The 22088-nt window shown below is 44.9% G+C and overlaps 1 protein-coding gene across 1 annotated transcript in view; it reads right to left on the bottom strand.

Moving 5' to 3' along the window:
- LOC308536249 (RPA-related protein RADX-like) overlaps nucleotides 1-22088 on the bottom strand; it is a 55847-nt gene that overhangs the window by 8234 nt on the left and 25525 nt on the right. Inside the window, exons 11-12 of the mRNA XM_081115348.1 lie at nucleotides 13112-13185; nucleotides 179-469 (exon numbers count right to left, since the gene is read on the bottom strand). Of these exons, the coding sequence (XP_080971474.1) occupies nucleotides 179-469; nucleotides 13112-13185 (365 nt within the window). The remainder of the gene's footprint in view (nucleotides 1-178; nucleotides 470-13111; nucleotides 13186-22088) is intronic.

Below are 22088 nucleotides of genomic sequence, written 5' to 3'. Positions count from 1 at the left end.
TAGAGCTTAATGTATTCTAGAAGTAGTGCTCTACTCCTTTGGTTTGAACCAAACAAGAGCACTCTTTGAGCTTAATTTTTTTTGTGAGGGCACTTAATTTTTTTTGAAGCAAAATACTATCATCTATATTGAAAATATGTTAAATGAATATATCCAAAGGGAAAAACAGTTGACTTACCAAGGATGGTTACTTTAAAATGTCCAAGACTTTGGGCACTCTTAAAATCACTAAGTTTTGGGGGCCTTTCTTCTGGTGCTATGTATTTTGCAGGCTGACAATTATACTGCTGAATAAGAAAATTTTTGTGTTCGAAATTAAATTTCCGTGGAATACTTTCAGGATAAAGAAATCCGTAACGTAGGTGCTCTCTTAAGCCAAACTGTTTCTCTCTCCACAGCTGACTTTCCCATATATGAGTTAGAGTTTTTCTGGCTTTCCATTTAATACCAGTGCTTGCACTTTCTCTACCTGTTAAAGACACAATAAAATAAACACAATTGACCTATAAATTAACCAAATCAAGCCATTTTCTACCAAAAAAAAGCAGATTAAAGAGAAATAGTTAACTTTAAAAATCTAACAACCACCTACAAAATGCAGATTGAATATCTAAAAGATATTTATTAAAGTGAGGAAAGAACAAAATTCACTTTCTAAATAAACTTTTACTCTAAAGTATTAAAAAGTAATATTGTTTTCTTTGCTAATGGCTTTATGGAGATTTGTTAATTATCTTCTTTATACTTTTTCTGTATTTTCTAAATGTTCATAAATAAACATATATTCCTTTTATATTCAGTGACAAGTTCAAGGTAAAACAAATTCGTGAGATTAATAACCTTTAGAGATGGGACCACCGCTCACTATTGGTGGAATTTAAGATTAAAACAATATTTTGTTCATCTTTGCTGAACAAAAAGTAGCCTGAACAAATACAAGACAGTCTTTTTCTCGGATATAACTCTCCTTCAAAAGGACCATTTATTTATGACACCTGTTTCAGATATAACTGACATATGGAAAACAGGAGGGAACTAAATTGAGATAAAAGATTGCTTCAATTCTGGATTGTTCTCTAACATCAAGTTAATTTATCATTTATGTACAGTTTGTCTAACACAGTTTCTAAGGCAGAATATAATACCTCCCCCACACATTATGACATTCATTCATTCAGCAAATAATTATTAAATACCTATTATGTACTAGACACTGTCCTAAGGAATTTTGTGAAATACGATTTTAATTGAATAATATACCCTGGAAACTGAAAATATTTGGTATAATCAGAAAAAAATAGATTTTGGAACAAGACCCTCATGTTGTCAGTTCTGCTAGCTGAGGAAAGCTGACAACAACTCTGTTTCAAAGTTTACCATGGCTGCTGAATTGCTTCCATGTAGGCTGCTTATGCCTTGCTATTCATTATTACCCTAGCGTTAAAAAACACACACAACAACAACCTTGATGAGGCAGAAAAGAGCATCAACAGTAAGGTTTCAATTTGATTGATGTACGACCGCTACCCTTCCCATTGGCTAATCAGGGCAATATGCAAATTAACTGCCAGCCAAGATGGTGGCCGGCAGCCAGGCAACTTGAAACTCACATGAGGCATGCTTGCTTCAGTGACGGAGCACTCCAACGTTCCCCGCCTGCCTCTGAAGGCCTCTGAGCTGCAAGCAACTATGTAACAAACATAGAAGCTAAACAAAACCCCAGAAACCTGCCAGGCTTCAGCCAGCAGGATCGCAACATTGTAAGCAAAGGCCAGAAACCTACTTTCAGCAGCGGAGGCCTAAGAGCTGGAGCCAAGCCTCAAAGGTAAAGCTGGCCCAGAATAAAAAAGAAAAAAAGAAAAAAAGGAGCGGTTGGGAGCTTCAGTCACCCCCAGCCTGAAAACAGCCCTCAGCTCCTCACCCAGACTGGCCAGGCACCCCAGTGGGGACCCCCACCCTGAAGGGTGTGTGACCAGCTGCAAACAGCCATCAACCCCTCACCCAGGCTGGCCAGGCACCCCAGTGGGGACCCCCACCCTGAAGGGTGTGTGACCAGCTGCAAACAGCCATCAACCCCTCACCCAGGCTGGCCAGGCACCCCAGTGGGGACCCCCACCCTGATCCAGGACACCCTTCAGGGCAAACCAGCCAGCCCCACTCATGCACCAGGCCTCTACCCTATATAGTAAAAGGGTAATATGCCTCCCAGCACCGGGATCAGTGGAGCCGCGAGGCCTCCCAGCACCGGGATCAGCGTGACAGGGGGCAGCGCCCAAACCCCCTGATCGCCCTGCGGCTCTGTGTGTGACAGGGTCTGGCGCCCTAAACCCCTGATCAGCCCTGCTCTGTGTGTGACAGGGTGCGGTGCCCCAACCCCCCACCCCTCATGGGCCCTTCTCTGTGTGTGATGGGGTAGAGCCATAACCTCCCCATCGGCCCTGCCCTGAGTGTGAGAGTGGCGGCACCCCAACCCCCTGATCGGCCCTGCTCTGTGGGTGATAGAGGGTGGCACCCCAACCCCCTGATGGGCCCTGCTCTGTGAGTGACAGGGGGTGGCACTGCAACCTCCCCATCGACCCTGCCTTGAGTGTGACAGGGGATGGTACCCCAACCCCCCAATCGGCCCTACCCTGAGCGTTACTGAGGGTGGAATCACAACCTCCCGATTGCCCTGCTCTGTGTATGACAGGGGGCAGCGCCCCAACTCCCCAATCGGCCCTGCTCTGAGCCCGACCAGGGGCTGCACCTAGGGTTTGGGCCTGCCCTCTGCCACCCGGGAGCAGGCCTAAGCCAGCAGGTCGTTATCTCCCGAGGGGTCCCAGACTGCGAGAGGGCACAGGCTGGGCTGAGGAACCCCCCTCCCCGCCAAGTGCACAAATTTTTGTCCACTGGGCCTCTAGTACTACTTTTCCTTACTAACTTTATTCCATATTCTTAGACTACTTTTTGGGTTACTTTTTAAAAAAATATTTGTATTGATTTCAGAGAGGAAGGGAGAAGGAGAAAGAGAGAGATAGAAACATCAATGATGGGAGTGAATCATTGATAGGCTGCCTCCAGCACACCCCTGACTAGGGATAGAGCCTGCAACCAGGGCATGTGCCCTTGACTGGAATCGAACTCGGGACCCTTCATTCGGCAGATCAATGCTCTATCCACTGAGCCAAATCAGCTACTTTTTGGTTTCTTAAAAAACTCACAAGAGACTTACTAAAATTTTATTACAAGGTAAAATACTAGATTAAATTATAATAAAAGATGAAGAAGATGAATATATACTTCTAACCAGGAATTTAAAATACTGAAATATTCCAAGACTCTTTAAACTCAAAATTCAGTTGATGAATTCATTTAACATCTCATAAAATGCTTGACAACAAAAATAATAAAATATTTAATCACACATGAAAAGGAAAGGAATCAATCAATGCCAACAGAAAAACTCAGTTAATAGTATTAGACTAAACTGAGAATTGGGCAATGATTTAATATTTTTACTTTCTAGAAATAAATCTCCCCTCCCCAAACTAATAAGTACATAATTAGAGCAGCAATAAGTAGCTACGACAATGTTCCAAGTTATATTGTGTGTTCATGATTGACTTGTTAAAAAATATAGCATGCAAAGAACAAGTTATAGGTTATTTCAATTTTTAAAATTGAATAATTTCATTTACCTTATAAAAAATCCTGTGGTTGACCCTGGCAGGAATAACTCAAAATATTTTCTATGCCTATTTTCTTTTTTTAAAAATATATTTTATTGGTTTTTTACAGAGAGGAAAGGAGAGGGATAGAGAGTTAGAAACATCGATGGGAGAGAAACATCGATCAGCTGCCTCCCGCACACCCCCCACTAGGGATGTGCCCGCAACCAAGACACATGCCCTTGACCGGAATCGAACCTAGGACCCTTCAGTCCGCAGGCCAACGCTCTATCCAGTGAGCCAAACCGGTCAGGGCTATGCCTATTTTCTTTTTGTAGTGTTAATATTAAGGACTGGCAAGGTACAAATATTTATAGTAAAAATTCCTCTGAAAAATCATGCTTTTTATTTTTTAACTAGAGGCCCGGTGCACAAAAATTTGTGCACTCAGGTGGGTCCCTCAGCCCGCCCTGTGCCCTCTCGCAATCTGGGGCCCCTTGGGGGCCCCTTCCCCTGGCTGCTGGCACCAGTTTTTCTCCGGCGCCTGGAACCCAGGCCTTCGCTCTTCGCCGGGAGGGGCCCGCACAGTGGGCGAGGGCCTTAGCTCTTTTAAAAATACTTCTGAATGTTTGGTAAATAACCCTGTAGGAATCTACTTTCTGAAACATGTTGTTTGTTAAGGGCTGATTTGGGTAATCAACAAAATGTATGTTAAAACCCTAATTCCCAGAACCTCAGAATGTACCTGTATATAGAGATAAGATCTTTAAAGAGGGGATTACATTAAATGGAGGCAGTTCCAGTGGGACCCTTAGCCCATCTCACTGAAGTCCTTATAAGAAGAGGAATGTTGGGGTCCTGCCTCAGCAGATCCAGGGGTTCCCAAAGGTGTGGATGGAGTCGGCGAAGAAGGAATGACACAGAGGCAGCGTTCAGGTGATCATCATAGCCAGGTTCTCTTTTTATTGTCCAGTGACATCTGTATTTATACTATTTGATCCTATAAGCATGCCTCTATAAGCTTTTTTTTTTGCCGAGGAGAGCATGGGGTCCATTTATTGGGGGGTCAGTCAAAGGGGGAGCTGGCTAGGGTGGGGTAGGGTAGCTACTTGTCTGGCCCCCGAGAAACCCAACTTGAGTCCAGAGCCTCGACTGCTTTGAAGCCAAAGTCTTCCTCCACCTTTATCTGCATGGGGGCCAGCTCCGGAGTCAGCGGGACTCCTGCCCAGCCCCATTCTGGTGGCACTCGCAGCCTCTTCCAACTGCTGGGCCCCTCGCTAGGGGCCGGGCTGCTGGCTTCTGTGGGCACTGGCGTCCTCCTGGGCGGGGACAGCCCCTCTTTCTCTGGAGGCTCGTTCTCAGCCTTGCCTGGGGTGGGGGCGTCTGTGCCCTGGCTGCCCTCGTCCTCCAGTAAGATGGTGAACTGGCTGGCCCGGTCTTAAGCTCGCTCTCCAGTATGTGACCACCTTTAGCGGAGGCAGCGCCAGCTCCCAGCCGGGAAGTGCTGACAACTCCTCAAAGCCCACGGCTGCCATGGACCCCTCTCTCTGCTCCAGCTCCATTTCTCCCTGGCTCCTGGCGCAGAACTTCCAACCTTGCAAGCCTCTAGTTTAAAGTGGCTTGCAAAACTATAGCCCATCCTCACAGCCAGGCACCCAGGCCTGGCTGCTAAGCCTCCTGGGAGTTGTAGTTCTTTATTTCCGGCTTGCCTCCCTCGCCCCACCCCCAGCCCAGTCCCAACTGAAAGGCCCTGCTGGCTGGTCTAACCCTGTGGCCAGGCATCTGAGTCACCTGGGGTCTTTATTCCTGTCCCAAAACCATGCCATCTGACCATGGAGACTCTTCTCTTGGGAGGCCCCTGGGTCGCCTTCGGGGTCTCCTCAGCCCAGGCACTGGATTGCGTGCCCCAGCAGCAAGGCAGCCCTGGTGCCTGGGTCTACTTCTGGGTCTCCTGCTGGGGCCTGGCGGTGTCGCCCCTGGGGTCCAGCTGGTGTCCCCAGGCAGCTATGCAGCCTGGCCTCTGGCCCTGCCTCTGGGTGTTCTTCCATCACTGGTGATCAGTGATCTGAGAAGCCAGGCGGGGCAGGGAAGAGGCAGACATCCGCCTCTTCCCTGCCCCACCCAGCTTCTCTGATTAGGAACCCGGAAAAGGCGTCCAGGTTCTCCTATCACAGAAGCCGGCAAAGGCGGCCTGGCTTCGCCAAGCAAAGGCAGCTCGGTTCTCTGGCCCTTGGCTGCCACCTGGGTTTCCAATTGCAGTCAGTAGCAAGTGGCTTCTTCCCTCCTTCCCCTTTCACCTCCCAGCATTGCACCTATGTATGCAAATTAACTGCCATCTTTGTTGGCGGTTAACCACCATCTTGGCTGGCAGTTAATTTGCATATCGCCCTGATCAGCCAATGGGAAGGGTAGCGGTTGTACGCTAATTACCATGTTTCTCTTTTATTAGATAGGATTTAGTAACTTGGACTGTAATTACCTATCCCAATTATATGTTCATAATCAATACAAATGTGTACAAATTTAATAAAAGAGGTATTTGTAGACACTGGTTATCAACAGCAATATATATATTTTTTTAATTTATTGCTTACAGTCTTACAAAGGGTATTACATATGTGTCCCTTTTTTTCCCCCTGCCCCTGACAAACCCCTGGCCTGCCCTACCCCCCAGTGTCTTATGTCCATTGGTTATGCTTATATGCATGCATACAAGTTCTTTGGTTGATCTCTTACCCCCCTCCCTCCTGCCCCCCACCCCTCCCTGGCCTTCCCGCTGCAGTTTGACAATCTGTTTGAGGCTGCTCTGCCTCTGTATCTATTATTGTTCAAAAGTTTATAATGGTCTCTATTATCCATGAATGAGTGAGATCATGTGGTATTTTTCCTTCATTGACTGGCTTATTTCACTTAGCATAATGCTCTCCAGTTCCAGCCATGCCGTTGCAAATGGTAAGAGTTCCTTCTTTTTTACAACAACAGCAATATTTTAAAGGTAATAATTAGGAAGCAGACCAAATACATCTAGAGTTCAGGTTTTTCTAAAAATAACAGTATGAACTAGAATTCTTTTATTTTTAGCTTGAATACTGTTAAAATTTCCATGAGAAACATATTATTTTTTTAATGCTTTTATAGATTTTAGAGAGAGAGGAAGAGAGAGGGATAGATAGGTAGATAAAAACATTGATGAGAGAGAAACATCTATCAGTTGCCTCCCGTATGCCTTCTCCTGGAGATTGAGCCTTCCTGACTGGGAATCAAACAGGTGACCTCTTGGTTCGTGGGTTGACACTCAACCACAGAGCAACATAGGCCAGGCCACATTATGTTTTTAAGCCTAATGCATGTTTACAAGACAGGTTAATTATCTAAAATAATTATACTTTTGTGTAAATATATACGATTATATAATGTAATTATAATGATCACTATTATTGTAATGATTCATTTTACCCTTCTTTCTGTTGAGAACAAATTCATAGTTAAGTGAGGAAAATATTCAGGGGAAGACCACATTTAGGTTGTGAGGTAAAAAAGGACACAGTATAAATGATTGCATGTAGGAATGGTGACTGTTTTTAATTCATAAAACCTACTCTGAGGATGTCATTATGTAAATAAGAGTTATAGGCATAGGTGTATGGAGGCATGGGAGAGGGAGAAGAACTATTTTCATTTCCTCTTCCTCTCTTGGTTCAACTGACTTCACCCTGGAACAAGATCTATAAGGCTAGAAAAGAATAAGATAGTCTAGTCCAGCCGTGGGCAAACTATGGCCCGCGGGCCGGATCCGGCCAGTTTGAAATGAATAAAACTAAAAAAAAAAAAGACCGTACCCTTTTATGTAATGATGTTTACTTTGAATTTATATGAGTTCACAGAAAAACTCCATCCATGCTTTTGTTATGGCCCACCGGTCCAGTTTAAGAACCCATTGTGGCCCTCGTCAAAGAGTTTGCCCACCCCTGGTCTAGTCAGTGATAAGTTCTATAATTAGTAGCAAATATATAACAGACTTTTTAAAGAGTTGTGTAAGTCAGAAGTTACCTGCAATGTCTTGTATTTCAGTAGCACTGTTTTTGTTTATTGTTAATGTTCAATGTATGTTTTATCTATTTATCTAAGTTATCAGATATAAGTGATAAAATGTTCAACTTTGTAGCCTTAAAAAAACCCAGCACTATAAGTCCACACTCACAAACTAATTATATATTCACAAACGAGTGTCTTTTGGATAGTAACTTCCAAAACTATTATGAAACACTAGAGGCCCGGTGTACAAAAATTTGTGCACTAGTCGGGGGGGGGGGGCCGTCAGCCTGGCCTGTGCCCTCTCACAGTCTGGGACCCCTCAGGGGATGTCCACCTGCTGGCTTAGGCCCGCTCCCTGGGGGATTGTGCCTAAGCTGGCAGGCAGACATCACTCTGGCAGCCCAGGAGCCCTTGGGGGATGTCAACTTGCCAGCGAGGAGCAGGCCTGAGCTGCAGTCAGACATCCATAGCACTGCTGAGGAGGCGGGAGAGGCTCCCACCACCACCTCTGTACTGGCAGCCATCAACCTGGCTTGTGGTTGAGCAGAGCTCCCCCTGTGGGAGTGCACTGACCACCAGGGGGCAGCTCCTGCATTGAGCGTCTGCCCCCTGGTGGTCAGTGTGTGTCATAGTGACCAGTCATTCCCAGTGGTTCTGCTGTTAGGGTCAATTTGCATATTACCCTTTAATTATATAGGATAGAGGCCTGGTGCATGGGTGGGGGGAGGCTGGTTTGCCGTGAAGGGTGTCCCAGATCAGGGTGGGGGTCCCGCTGGGGTGCCTGGCCAGCCTGGGTGAGGGGCTGAAGGCCGTTTTCAGACTGGTCACAACCCCTTCAGGGTAGGGGTCCCTGCTGGAGTGCCTGGCCAGCCTGGGTGAGGGGCTGAGGTCCATTTTAAGGCTGGCCACCCCACCATTCAGGGTGGGGGGTCCTGCTGGGGTGCCTGGCCAGTCTGGGTGAGGGGATGATGGCTGTCTGCAGGCTGGCCATGGCCCCCAGCCACCCAAGTCCCTGGTGGAGGCTGGCTGGAAGTAGGTATCTGGGATTTATTTATCTTCTATAATTGAAACTTTGTTGCCTTGATCAGAGGCCACAGCTGGCCAGGGCAGGCGGATGCTTGGCTTCCTGCATCACCGGGGCAACCAAGCCTCCTGCTTGCTCCAGCTCTGTGGCTACCGGCCGCCATCTTGGTTGGTTTAATTTGCACATAGTCACTCTGATTGGCTGGTGGGCGTGGCTTAGGGCATATTCGAGGTGTGGTCAATTTGCATGTTTCTCTTCTATTAGATTAGATAGTTGGGAATACATTAGTAACCATGTTAACACACATAAAACTAATTCATTCATTCAAATTGCAATATAGTAAACAAATGGGACTACATCAAACTCAAAAGCTGCACAGAAAAGGAAACCATCAACAAGATGAAAATTCAAGCTATTGAATAGGAGAAAATAATTGCAAATCATATGAGGGGTTAACGTCCAAAATATCTAAATAACTTATTCAACTTAATAGCAAACCCTCCCCCCAAAACAATCTGATTTAAAAATGGACAGAGGATCTGAACGGACATTTTTCCAAAGAAGACATACATATGGCCAACAGGTACATAGAAAGGGTCTCAACATCACTAATCATCATGGAAATGCACATGAAAAACATAATGAGATATCACCTCACACTTAGAATCGCTATTATAAGAAATACAAGAAATTACAAGTGTTGTTGAGGATGTAGAGAAAAGGGAATCCTTGCACACTGTTGGTGGGAATGTAAATTGGTGCAGGGTCCTCAGAAAAGTAAAAACAGAACTACTGCATGATTCAGCAAATCCACTTCTGGGTATTACTCCAAAGAAAACAAAAACACTAACTTGAAAAGGTAGGTGCACCTCTATGTCTATTGTGGCATTATTTACAACTAGTGGCCAGTGCATGAAATTTGTGCATGGGTAGTGTCCCAAGGCCTGGCCGGTGATAATCAATAATTTGAAGATATTATTCTATTGTCTAAGGCATCTATTATTGCTGATAAGAAATCTTCCAACCTAATTATATTTCATTTGTAAAAAATATATAGTTTCTTTCTGATAGTTTTTTAAGATATTTACTATCTTTGATTCTTTGCACTTCACCATGATATGTTTGGGTATAGATTTATTTAATATTTCTGCTCAGAATTCACTGTGACCCTTTAATCTAATGATTCATATGTATCTTTAATTTTGAAAAAGTACCTCTCCAAATATTGCTTCTTCCTGATTATCCATATTCTGTCCTCCTGAAAATTTTATTTGATATAAATTGGACCTTCTCACCCTATGTACCACATCTCTCAACTTCTTTCTTACTTTCCCAATCCCTTTTATGATTTCCTCTGTAGCTATCTTCCAAATGCATCAATTATCTTTTTATGTGAATCCACTTACTCTTCAACCCATCCTGTATAATAAAAGCCTAATAATGTTAAGTGGCCAGTCGGCCGGTCAGCTGTTCAACCAATCAAAGCATAATATGCTAATGATATGCTATGACTGCTCAACTGCTTGCTATGACATGCACTGACCACCAGGGGGCAGACAGTCAACGAGTTGCTATAATGTGCACTGATCACCAGGGGGCAGATGTTCGACCAGTAGGTTAGATTGTTGCTGGCTGGGGTCCCGCCGATCAGGACTGAGTGAGATGGGCTGGACATGCCCTGGAGCCCTCTTGAGGTCCCTCCCCAGCTGGCCAACTTCCCGCATCCCTCCCTGGCACCAATCATGCACCAGTGGAGTCTCTCAGCCTGGCCTGTGTCCTTTCACAATCTGGGACCCCTCAGAGGATGTTGGAGAGCCGGTTTCGGCTCAATCCCCCAGGCCAGGCTGAGGGATCCCACTGGTGCATGAATTTGTGCACCGGGCCTCTAGTCACATATATAGTTGTCTTGGGATTCCAATATGCCAGTTCTTTTTCATATTGATCAGTTCCTGACTTATGATTTCTATTCATTTAACCTTTTAAACACATTTATTTAAAGTGCCCTTCTAATTAATCTACTATTTCTAGTTTTTGAGGTATAAAATATCCCACATAGTACATCTAGTCACATTGTCTCAAAGTAGTTCATTTCCTTGGGAAGTCTGTAATTTTTTAAACTATGAATTCATTTTCTATAGACGTTTTCCAAGGGAGTCTCAAATGCTATCTAATCTAATAATAGACAAACATGGTAATTGACCGTACCTTCGCTATGCCGCCCATTGGCGAATCAGTGCGATATGCAAATTAACCGCCAAAAGGTGGCAGCTAATTTGCATACTGCAGGCAGGGCGGGCCAGTACATGCCGCCATCTGGGCCCCCATGTGCCGCCTAAGCCCCGCCCCCAGCCGGGACCCCCATGTGCAGCCCTGGATGGGCAGAACCCCCTCTACCTCTGGCCATCACCACACTGTTGTATGTGTTCCCATGTTAAAGGGCCCCCAGCGGGGACCCCTGTGTGTAGCCCTGGGCAGAGGGGCTTGGCAGAGCAAATGGGCCGCCTAAGCCCCACCCCCATCCGGGACCCCCATGTGCAGCCCTGGGCAGGTGGGACCCCAGTCTGCGGCCCTGGGGTGGCGGGGCTTGGCGGAGTGAACGCGCCACCTAAGCCCCACCCCCATCCGGGACCCCCGTGTGCAGCCCTGGGCAGACGGGACCCCCATCTGTGGGCCTGGGTGGAGGGGCTTGGCAGCGCAATCAGCCCGAGGAAGCCCTATTCTTGCAGGAATCCTCCTACAATGGGCTTCTAGTCCTATATAATAAAAGCCTAATATGCTATGTGTCCGACAGTTCAACCAGTCACTGTGATGTGTACTGACCACCAGGGGGCAGATGCTCTGACCAGTAGGTTAGCTTGCTGCTGGGGTCCGACCGATCGGGACTGGGCGAGTCGGGCTGGACACACCCTGGAGCCCTCTGGTAGTCCCTCCCTGGCCCTGATCATGCACCGGTGGGGTCACTCGGCCTGGCCTGTGCCCTCTCACAATCCAGGACCCCTCTGGGGATGTCGCAGAGCCAGTTTCAGCCCGATCCCCACAGGCCAGGCTGAGGGAACCCACCAGTGCACGAATCTGTGCACTGAGCCACTAGTAGGTTATAAGAAGCCTCCCTTTAAGACAGTTTCACATTCACCTTTGTCAAGACCTTAGGGGTTTCATTGATTTTGGATCAGATATTAGTGTTAATTCTTTAGCACAGTTTCTTCATCATTTCAGTCATCTGAACTGTGACCATACTTACATACTGCAGAGTCCTGGGATTCCAAATTTTTCCCACTCATTGTCCAGGGGATACAGGGAGCTTTTTAATACTTTCCCAAGTTAAGGGCCTAATTTCATTGGTCATCCACAACCTTCCAACTTTATTTTAGTTCTAATTCACATAAAAGGAGGCATGTGGTCTGGACTTCCCTTTCCATGTTGTTTATATACTTCAATCTATAATCGTTTAGGCCTTCATCTACTTTTGAAATGCCCATTAGCAGTTTTAGTTTTAGCTCCTACTCACTACTAATTTTAAATTCTTTTGTTTCTAGCACATAGGTGTTTTTCATTCTTGTTTGAAGCTTGGTTATATATTTATATTATAATGATTTCCCTTTTATTTATGTTTATTGTGGGATACAGACTTCAGATACGTTTGTGCATTCTTTTTGTATTGTTGACACTATTACAGATGTCCCCCACTTGCTCCCCACCTTTACTCATCTCCACCCAACCCTTGCACCTCTACCTCTGGCCATCACCACACTGTTGTATGTGTCCACTGGTTATGAATATCTTTTGTGAATTCTTAATTTGCCAGAAGGACTAGAGGTCAATCCCAAAATAAGAATAATTCAAAAAGCAAGAAGGACATAAAATGATAAAAAGTCTAGTCCAGAGAGATGACCCCATATAAAATCTGATTTAAACTAAATCACTCTAAGGTTATCTTTCCAGAACTAAATTACTTTACTAAATTACTTCAGAAATGAACCCCAAATTCAAAACAGTCAACCCAATAGCTAAGAAAGAAACTTTAACAATATTTTAAGCTTTACCTGTACTTATTGTCAAATTAAAATTAAACTTTCTACTTATTCTTCTGATAATTAAAAATAGTACATTTGAAGGTATATGCTACTAAAGAAGCAAACTGATAAGTATAAGTTTGTTCATATTTACTTTCACTTTGGTGATACCACAATATTGTTCTAAATTGGGACCAGTGTTTTTGACAAGGACCTATACTAATATAAATGAAAACCAGCAACAAAAATAACTAGCTATGTATCTTTTTAGAATACTTATATTATGCTAGTGGCAGGCATGGCACAAAAATGCAGAATCAAATAGTGACCTTTATATAACAGTGTTCCATAAATATTTCATTAATACTACTACTAATAATAAAGCAACATACGTTGGAAGATACTTGGTGTGTCTGGTATATTTTCTCTTGTTTGTGCAGAAGTTTCTGGCTGAGGTACAGGAACTCTACAAAAGATGAAATGAGAATAACCAATAGTTATAAAGAGACTTGAATAGAAAAATTAATTGGTCCACACAGAATTTTTTCTAGTTCAATAAATTCAGAAAATATGTACGTTTATTTTCTTAAAATGATGCATTAAAATGTAAGAACAATACATTCAAATGATGAACAAATATCCATATACTGTATAACAATTCAAATGCTGCAATAGATTGAAATATTCTTTTAAGGATTATTCCACAAAAGGAAGTATTCAATTTTATTAAATATCAACTAAAGATAGCTATATACTTCATATGATAGGAATTTAAAAATTAGTTCTATGGCCTATTTTCATGTTTGCTTTGTTCAAATATTCTAGAAAAGTATTTGGCCTAACTCTCCAATATTTATGCTTTTCTTTCTGCCCCTTTTCCTTTGCTTAACTCTTATCCTTCAACATTTACCTCAGGCATTATCCTATATAATAGATGCCTAATATGCTAAGTGTCCAGTCATCCAGTGACTGATGGACTGTTCAATCAATCAAAGCATAATATGCTAATGATATGCTATGGTTGCTCAACCACTTGCTATGATGTGCATTGACCACCAGGGGGGAGATGCTCTGACCAGTAGGTTAGCTTGCTGCTGGGATCTGGCCGATCAGGACTGAGTGAGATGGGCCAGACATGCCCTGGAACCCTCTCTCGGCCCCTCCCTGGACCTGATCATGCACTGGTGGGGTCTCACGGTCTGGCCTCTGCCCTTTCACAATCCAGGACCCCTTGGGGGATGTCAGAGAGCTGGTTTTGGCCCGATACTGCAGGCCACTCCCTTTGGGAAGGCGCCAGACACAAGCTCATGGCTGGCGAGCACTGCTGTGGTGACAGGAGCCTCTCCCAATCGGGACTGATTAGGCATAAGCCCATGGCAGGTGCAGTGGGGCTGGGATGAGTGGGAGCGGCAGGTAGGAGCTGCAGTCAGTACTGGACTATGGGTTTTGGTCCAATCCCCACAGGCCACCCCGAGGGAGACCCCACTCATGCACGAATTTGTGTACCAGGCCTCTAGTTTCCTATAAGAAGCTATGCTTGATCTCTAGTCAAGGCTCACTGCTCCTTGTGTATGCTCTCATAGCACCATGAAAAAACTTCTATTATAGTATTCATCGCACTATATTAAAATCAGTTTATAGGTTTGTCTCTTCCACCTGATTCTCTTATAAGTTCTGCTTAAAGTGTTACAAAAGTATAAACTACATTTTATTTTTGTATCACCACATATTATCTTCTCACTAACTGTTTATTGAACTGAAATGAAATGAATGGAGGAAAGGGGAAGCATTTTATTTTGCAGCTGAGGAGAAGCCTGCTTTTATAAGGAAATATTTCCACCTTATGGGTTTTTAGCATATTTCTGCGATCAGATTTTTCTATTGTATTTCCAACACTAAAAGCATGAAAATCAGAATTGTCATGTTGTAGAATGCCACATAATCAACTTCATATGATAGGAATTCATACTTCATATGATAGGAATTTAAAAATTAGTTCTATGGCCTCTTTTATAATGTCAAGTTATTAATGAACTAAAAAGAAGTCATTTTCATGAAAAAAGACCAATCCTATATAATAAAAGGTTAATATGCAAATTGGCCCCTCGAACAGGAGTTTGACTGGGAGTTTGACCAGGGGGTGGGGCTGGCTGGCCAACTGCCTGCAGCCCCTCCCCTCAGCTGGCCCTGTCCCAAATCACCACCCACCCCAATCGGTGCGGGCCGGCCAGACCTCACCAATGCACAAATTCGTGCACTGGGCCTCTAGTCTACTTATATAAAAAACCATGGGTGGTGTCCATCACATCCAGAAGAACTGCCGCAACCAAGCAGAAGGAAATCAGTCCTGCAGGGGTTGTCTTGGAAACGGCTGCACCCTTTCACAAGCTGTTTCCTGTAAGGGCGGGGTTTGAGGCAGGAACCCACCCTGGGAGCATGGAGGCAGAACTTTCTAAAGTGTGCCGCATGCCAACATGGCCAGGGGTAAACCTGAGTGGGGGCGGCAGAAAGGCTTAGAAAAGACAGACAAGACAATGAAAGCCAGGTCTCGGTGGGATGCTGCTTCTCTGAGAGACAGCGACCATGCCCACAGCCATGCCTTTATTTTATAGCAGATGCTATGAGGCAAAGTAAGGGCGTGACCAAGATGTTTACAACATTCTCCTGGGTTTCAATCCTACCTAACTAAATGCACCTGAACTCTATCAAGCCCACATCACTCAGGCAAGTGGGGCCACGTGTTCGGACCATAGGTTCAAGCTTACAACTATAGCTGTTGGCTATAATTGTGCTCGGAGGGCCCTGCCCTACAAGCTGGGACTGCATGTGGAAATGAGAGCATTGTGCCCTCTCATCAGTCCAAGGCTTGAACCTGTCCAAAACACTGTAGCGGTTCCCCACAATAAAGTTTTAATTCTGTTTCTTTGTTACTAATGTTGTGGCCCCACCCCATAACAAAGAAACAGCTTCTGGAGGATGAGGCCCAGGAATCAGGATTTTAAAAAGATTCCCAGGTGATTCTAATGTGCAGCCAAGGTTGAGAACCACTGCTATAGATAATATTAAAAATATATCTAAACGTGCAATTCTTTGTCCAAAAAATGAGCATGTTCAAAAATTAAATGAAGAAAATTTGGATATCCTCGATGGAGATTTTCACACATATTTGAGTGATGATTCCATTGATTCCACAGATGATGCTGAAAAGCAAAATTTTCCCATCGAATTTCTTAATAGTATTATTCCTTCGGGAATGCTGTGTCATAAATTAAAATTGAAAGTGGGTGCAATCATCATGCTATTGAGAAATCTCAACAGTAAATGTGGTCTTTGTAATGGTACCAGATTTATTATCAAAAGATTACGACCTAACATTATCAAAGCTGAAGTATTAATAGGATCTTCAGAGGGAGAGGCTGTTCTGGTTCCAAGAATTAATTTGTCCCCATCTGACACTGGCCTCCCTTTTAAATTGATTGGACAACAGTTTACCGTGAAGCCAGCATTTGTGATGACAGTTAATAAATCACAAGGACAGCCCTAACCGGTTTGGCTCAGTGAATAGAGCATCAGCCTGCGGACTCAAGGGTCCCAGGTTCGATTCTGGTCAAGGGCATGTACCTTGGTTGCGGGCACATCCCCAGTAGGGAGTGAGCAGGAGGCAGCTGATCAATGTTTCTCTCTCATGGATGTTTCTAACTCTCTATCCCTCTCCCTTCCTCTCTGTAAAAAAATCAATAAAATATATTAAAAAATAAAAATAAATAAATCACAAGGACAAACTCTAGACAAAGTAGGCATATTCCTACCTGAACTTGTTTTTGCACATGGTCAGTTATATGTTGCTTTCTCTCGACTTTGAAGAGCATGTGATGTTACAGTTAAAGTTCTAAATACTTCATCACAAGGGAAATTACTCAAGCACTCTGAAAGTGTTTTCACTCTTAATGTGGTGTACAGGGAGATATTAGAATAAGTTTAATCACTATCGAGTCATTGTTTGCATCACTGTTGTTTGTATATCATGTTTTTGTCGTTTTTATATCATGCCTCTGTTGTTATATCTTTTTGTTACTGTTTATTTATTAATAAATTTATATATTATTTTCATATACATTTTACTAATTTCCTTTCACCTCTCACACTTCTATTATAGAGAAAGGTACAATAGCAATATTAAAATATCTCTGCTAATTAATTCCCTTTTTAAAAAATATATACTTTATTGATTTTTTACAGAGAGGAAGGGAAAGGGATAGAGAGTTAGAAACATCGATGAGAGAGAAACATTGATCAGCTGCCTCCTGCACACTCCCCACTGGGGATGTGACTCCAACCAAGGTACATGCCCTTGACCGGAATCAAACCCATGACCCTTGATTCCGCAGGCCGATGGTCTATCCACTGAGCCAAACTGGTTAGGGCAATTAAATCCCTCTTAATGTGCACGAATTTTGTGCACCGAGCTACTAGTTTAACTATAAAACTCTAGCACATAAAAACATACTTTATAGTTGTAGTTTTAATTTTTCAATTTTTGAAATATGGTATTTCCAGAAATTAGTAAACTGAAAACATCAATTCAGAGAGAAATGTAAATAACTAAAAATAGTTAAATTACACATATTTTGAAATCCTTAAACAGCATGTATATACTTTTTAATACATGTGATTAAAAATAATATATTCATCTGAAATAAATTGGAAGTAATAGTTCCCAATGTGAAACAGTATAATGATATTGTACAGAATTTTACAAAGTGGTTTAAGAGGTTTTTCCTGGAATATGTAGTCATTTATTTGTAAGACTTAAATGTCTTAAAGGTGCTAAATGACAGAATGAAGTATAAAATGTCTATGGGTATCAACTGAGGAAATTGAAGAAAGAGAGATAAAAATAAAAAGATAAGAAATATTGAAGGATAACTGAGCACAGATAAGAAGGCAAAAAGAAGAGAAGATAAAGACACATATGATGGATACTGGCAAAATATTATAAAAATTATATCAAAGGCTATAAGTTGTACTCTAATCTTGCTCTTTTCACTAACATATTGACCTTAGATAAAAGTCATATAGATTCTATTATGTGTCACTCCCTAATTTATATAACAGGATTATAATTAACATTATTATAATCTTATAAAGTATCTTTTATGCAAAGAAATTAAAAGTACTTAATATACATACACACATGCTTAATTACCATATTTTATCCTTTCTGAATCTCAAATTCTTAATCTACAAAATTGAGATAATTATCCTGTGCCTCCCTCACAAGGATGTTGAGCATCAAATGAGGTAATGGAAGTAATCTTATCAGTAGGATGAAATGAAGAAGTTTTAATGTCCCATTTATTATACTTGATTTCTCAGTGCTAACTTTTTGAATAAGTTGATGGATTTTTACACATTTTATCTAAAAGAGAGTACCATGCCCTGGCTAGCTTGGCTCAGTGGATAAAGCGTCGGCCTGCAGACTGAAGGGTCCTAGGTTTGATTCCTGGTCAAGGGCACCTGCCTGTGTTGAGGGCTTGGTCTCCAGTGTGGGGCGTGCGGGAGACAGCCAATCAATGAACCTCTCTCATCATTGATGTTTCTATCTCTCTCTCCCTCTCCCTTCCTCTTTGAAATCAATAAAAATATAATAAAAAAGAGAGAGTACCATGATTTACTATCATCCTATATAATAAAAGGGTAATATGCAAATTGACCCTAACAGCAGAACAACCAGGAATGACCAGTTGCTATGATGTACACTGACCACCAGGGAGCAGACACTTAATACAGGCACTGCCCCCTGGTGGTCAGTGCGCTTCCACAGGGGAAGCACCTCTCAGCCAGAAGCCGGCTCATGGCTGGCCAGCACAGCAGTGGTGGCTGGAGCCTCTCCCGCCTCTGTGGCAGCACTAAGGATGTCCAACTAACAGCTTAGGCCTGCCAGAGGGATGTCTGACTGCCAGCTTAGGCTGGATCCCCCAGGGAGAGGGCCTAAGCCATCAGTCAGACATCCCCTGAGGGGTCCTGGACTGTGAGAGGGCGCAGGCCCAGCTGAGGGACACCCCCCATCCTCGAGTGCACAAATTTTCATGCACTGGGCCTCTAGTTTGGAATAAAATGTTGGTTTATACAAGCTCTTAAATGGTCATATTTACTATTATTGTACCATCAGAAGAAGACCAATAGGTGACCCAGACATTGGAGTTAGCAGGCCAGGATTTATTATTATTTTTTAAAAAATATATGTCTATTGATTCAGAGAGGAAGGTACAGGGAGAGAGAGATAGAAACATCCATGATGAGAGAAAACCACTGATTGGCCACCTCCTGCACACCCCACACTGGGGATCAAGCCCACAACCCGGGCATGTGCCTTGACTGGGAACTGAACCATGACCTCCTGGTTCACAGGTCGACGCTCAACCACTGAGCCCTGTAGGCTGGGCAGTAGGCCAGGATTTACAATACAATGATTAATATGTTCAAGAAACAGAGGGAAAGATGGACAAAACAGATACAGTCTCAAAAGAGAGGGCCGGGGAGAGAAAGAAACATCAATTGGTTGCCTCTTGCACTGGCCCCAACCAGGGTTGGGAAGCAAACCCACAATCCAGATACGTGACCTTGATGGAAATCTAACCCATGACTCTTCCATGGTTGGCCAACCCTCTAATGACTGAACCACACTGGTCAGGGCTCTTATTTTGTTAATATTGCCTCTTTTCCACAAAATTATTTTTTTCAATATTTTATTTTAATATTAATTCACATTGCTGCACGTAGCTGAAGTTCATTCATTTTTTGAATGTTTTTATTGCTTTTTGAGAGAGAAAGTAAGAGAAAGAGAGAAACATCGATGTGAAAGAGAAACATCTATCATTTATTTGCCTCCTGCACAAATTCTGATTAGGTATCAAATCCACAACCTGAGCATGTGCTCTGACTGGGAACAGAACTGATGACCTTTCAATACATGGGATGACATCCAACTGAGCCACACTGGCCAGGGCAAGTTTATTCATTTTCATTGCGTTGTAGTGCTCTCTTATACGAATATACCACGATTTATCCATTTCACTATTGATGGATAATGGATGGGTTCCTATAAATAGCTGTTAAGAATCCTATCTAATAAAAGAGAAACATGGTAATTGGCGTACGACCGCTACCCTTCCCATTGGCTAATCAGGGCGATATGCAAATTAACTGTCAGCCAAGATGGCGGCCGGCAGCCAGGAAGCTTGAAACTAACATGAGGCTTGCTTGCTTCAGTGACAGAGGAAACCAACGTTCCCCGCCTGCCTTGCCGGCCTCTGAGCCTGCAGTTTGAAACATTTTAACAAATATATCTCAGAGCTGGAGTCAGAGCTGGAGTTATAGATTGTTTCGAACCGAAACAAACCAGATACCTACTTTCAGCAGTGGAGGCCTAAGAGCTGGAGCCTCAGAGCTAAAGCTGGCCCAGAATAAAAAAAAAAAAAAAAAAAAAAAAAAAAAAAAAAAAAAAAAAAAAAAACAGTAAAAAAGGAGTGGTTGGGAGCATCCCTCACCCGCCAGCCTAAAAACAGCCCTCAGCCCCTCACCCAGACTGGCCAGGCACCCCAGTTGGGACCCCCACCCTGAAGGGTGTATGACCAGCTGCAAACAGCCCTCAGGCCCTCACCCAGGCTGGCCAGGCACCCCAGTGGGGACCCCCACCCTGATCCAGAACACCCTTCAGGGCAAACCAGCCGGCCCCCAGATGTGTACCAGGCCTCTACCTTATATAGTAAAAGGGTAATATGCCTCCCAGCACCAGGATCAGCGGAGCCGAGAGGCCTCCCAGCACAGGGATCAGTGGAGCTGGTAGGCCTCCCTGCACCGGGATCAGTGTGACAGGTGGCAGCGCCCAAACCCCCTGATCGCCCTGCAGCTCTGTGTGTGACAGGGGGCGGGGCCACAACCTCCCTATCCGCCCCGCTCTGTTTGTGACATGGGAAGGCACCCCAACCTCCTGATCAGCCCTGCTCTGTGCCTGATACGGGGGAGCTCCCCAACCTCTGTTCGCCCTGCGGCTCTGTGTGTGACAGGGTGTGGTGCCCCAACCCCCTGATTGGCCCTGCTCTGTGGGTGATAGAGGGTGGTGCCCCAACACCACCCCCCCACGGGCCCTGCTCTGTGTGTGATGGGTAGAGCCATAACCTCTCCATTGGCCCTGCCCTGAGTGTGAGAGTGGCGACGCCCCAACCCCCTGATCCGCCCTGCTCTGTGGGTGATAGAGGGCGGCGCCATAACCCCCACCCCCACGGGCCCTGCTCTGTGTGTGAGGGGGTAGAGCCATAACCTCTCCATCGGCCCAGCCTTGAGTGTGACAGTGGCGGCATCCCAACCCCCTGATCTGCCCTGCTCTGTGTGTGACAGAGGGCGGCGCCCCAACTCCCCTATCGGCCCTACTCTCTGAGTGACAGGGGGGAGCTCCTCAGCTAGCTGATGGGCCCTGCTCTGTGCGTGACAGTGGGGAGCTCCCCAACCCCCTCATCAACCCTGCTCCGTGCGTGACAGGGTAAGGAGCCCCAACCCCCCTGATGGGCCCTGCTCTGTGTGTGACAGGGGGCAGCGCCCCAACCCCCAGATTGGCCCTGCTCTGTGCGTGATAGGGGGTGGCGCCACAACCACCCCATCAACCCTACCTTGAGTGTGACAGGGGGCGGTGCCCCAACCCCCCAATCCGCCCTACGCTGAGCGTGACTGGGGGTGGCATCACAACCTCCCGATCCACCCTGCTCTGTGCATGACAGGGGGCGGCGCTCCAACACCCCAATCGACCCTGCTCTGAGCCCAACCAGGGGCTGCACCTAGGGATTGGGCCTGCCCTCTGCCACCCGAGAGCAGGCCTAAGCCAGCAGGGTGTTATCTTCCGAGGGGTCCCAGACTGTGAGAGGGCACAGGCCAGGCTGAGGGGTCCCCTCTTCCCCCCGAGTGCACAAATTTTTGTGCACCAGGCCTCTAGTCTATATATAAAAAACCCTAATATGCAAATAGACTGAATGGCGGAACAACCAAACAACTGGTCGCTATGATGTGTGCTGACCACTAGGGCGCGTGCACACAGAACATGGTGGCCATTGGCCATGGCAGGATGGTGGAGCAGGTGAGCGGGAGCACCAGACAGGGGACCAGGGGCCATGGCAGGAGGGGCTGGGCAGGGTCATGGAGGATGGGCCAAGACCCGCCCCTGTGCCCACTGCAGCCTTGTGGCCCACAGTTCTTTTCAAGGTGCACAAATTTGTACACTGTGCCCCTAGTTTATATGTATAAAAGCCTAAGTGACCGTTCGACGGGTCGACCATTTGACCGGTCAACCAGGAGCTATAACGTGCACTGACCACC

Source organism: Myotis nattereri, assembly GCF_964212035.1.
Source record: "Myotis nattereri genome assembly, chromosome: X".
In the NCBI taxonomy this organism is placed as follows: domain Eukaryota; kingdom Metazoa; phylum Chordata; class Mammalia; order Chiroptera; family Vespertilionidae; genus Myotis; species Myotis nattereri.
This window is presented reverse-complemented; position numbering and strand designations above follow the sequence as displayed.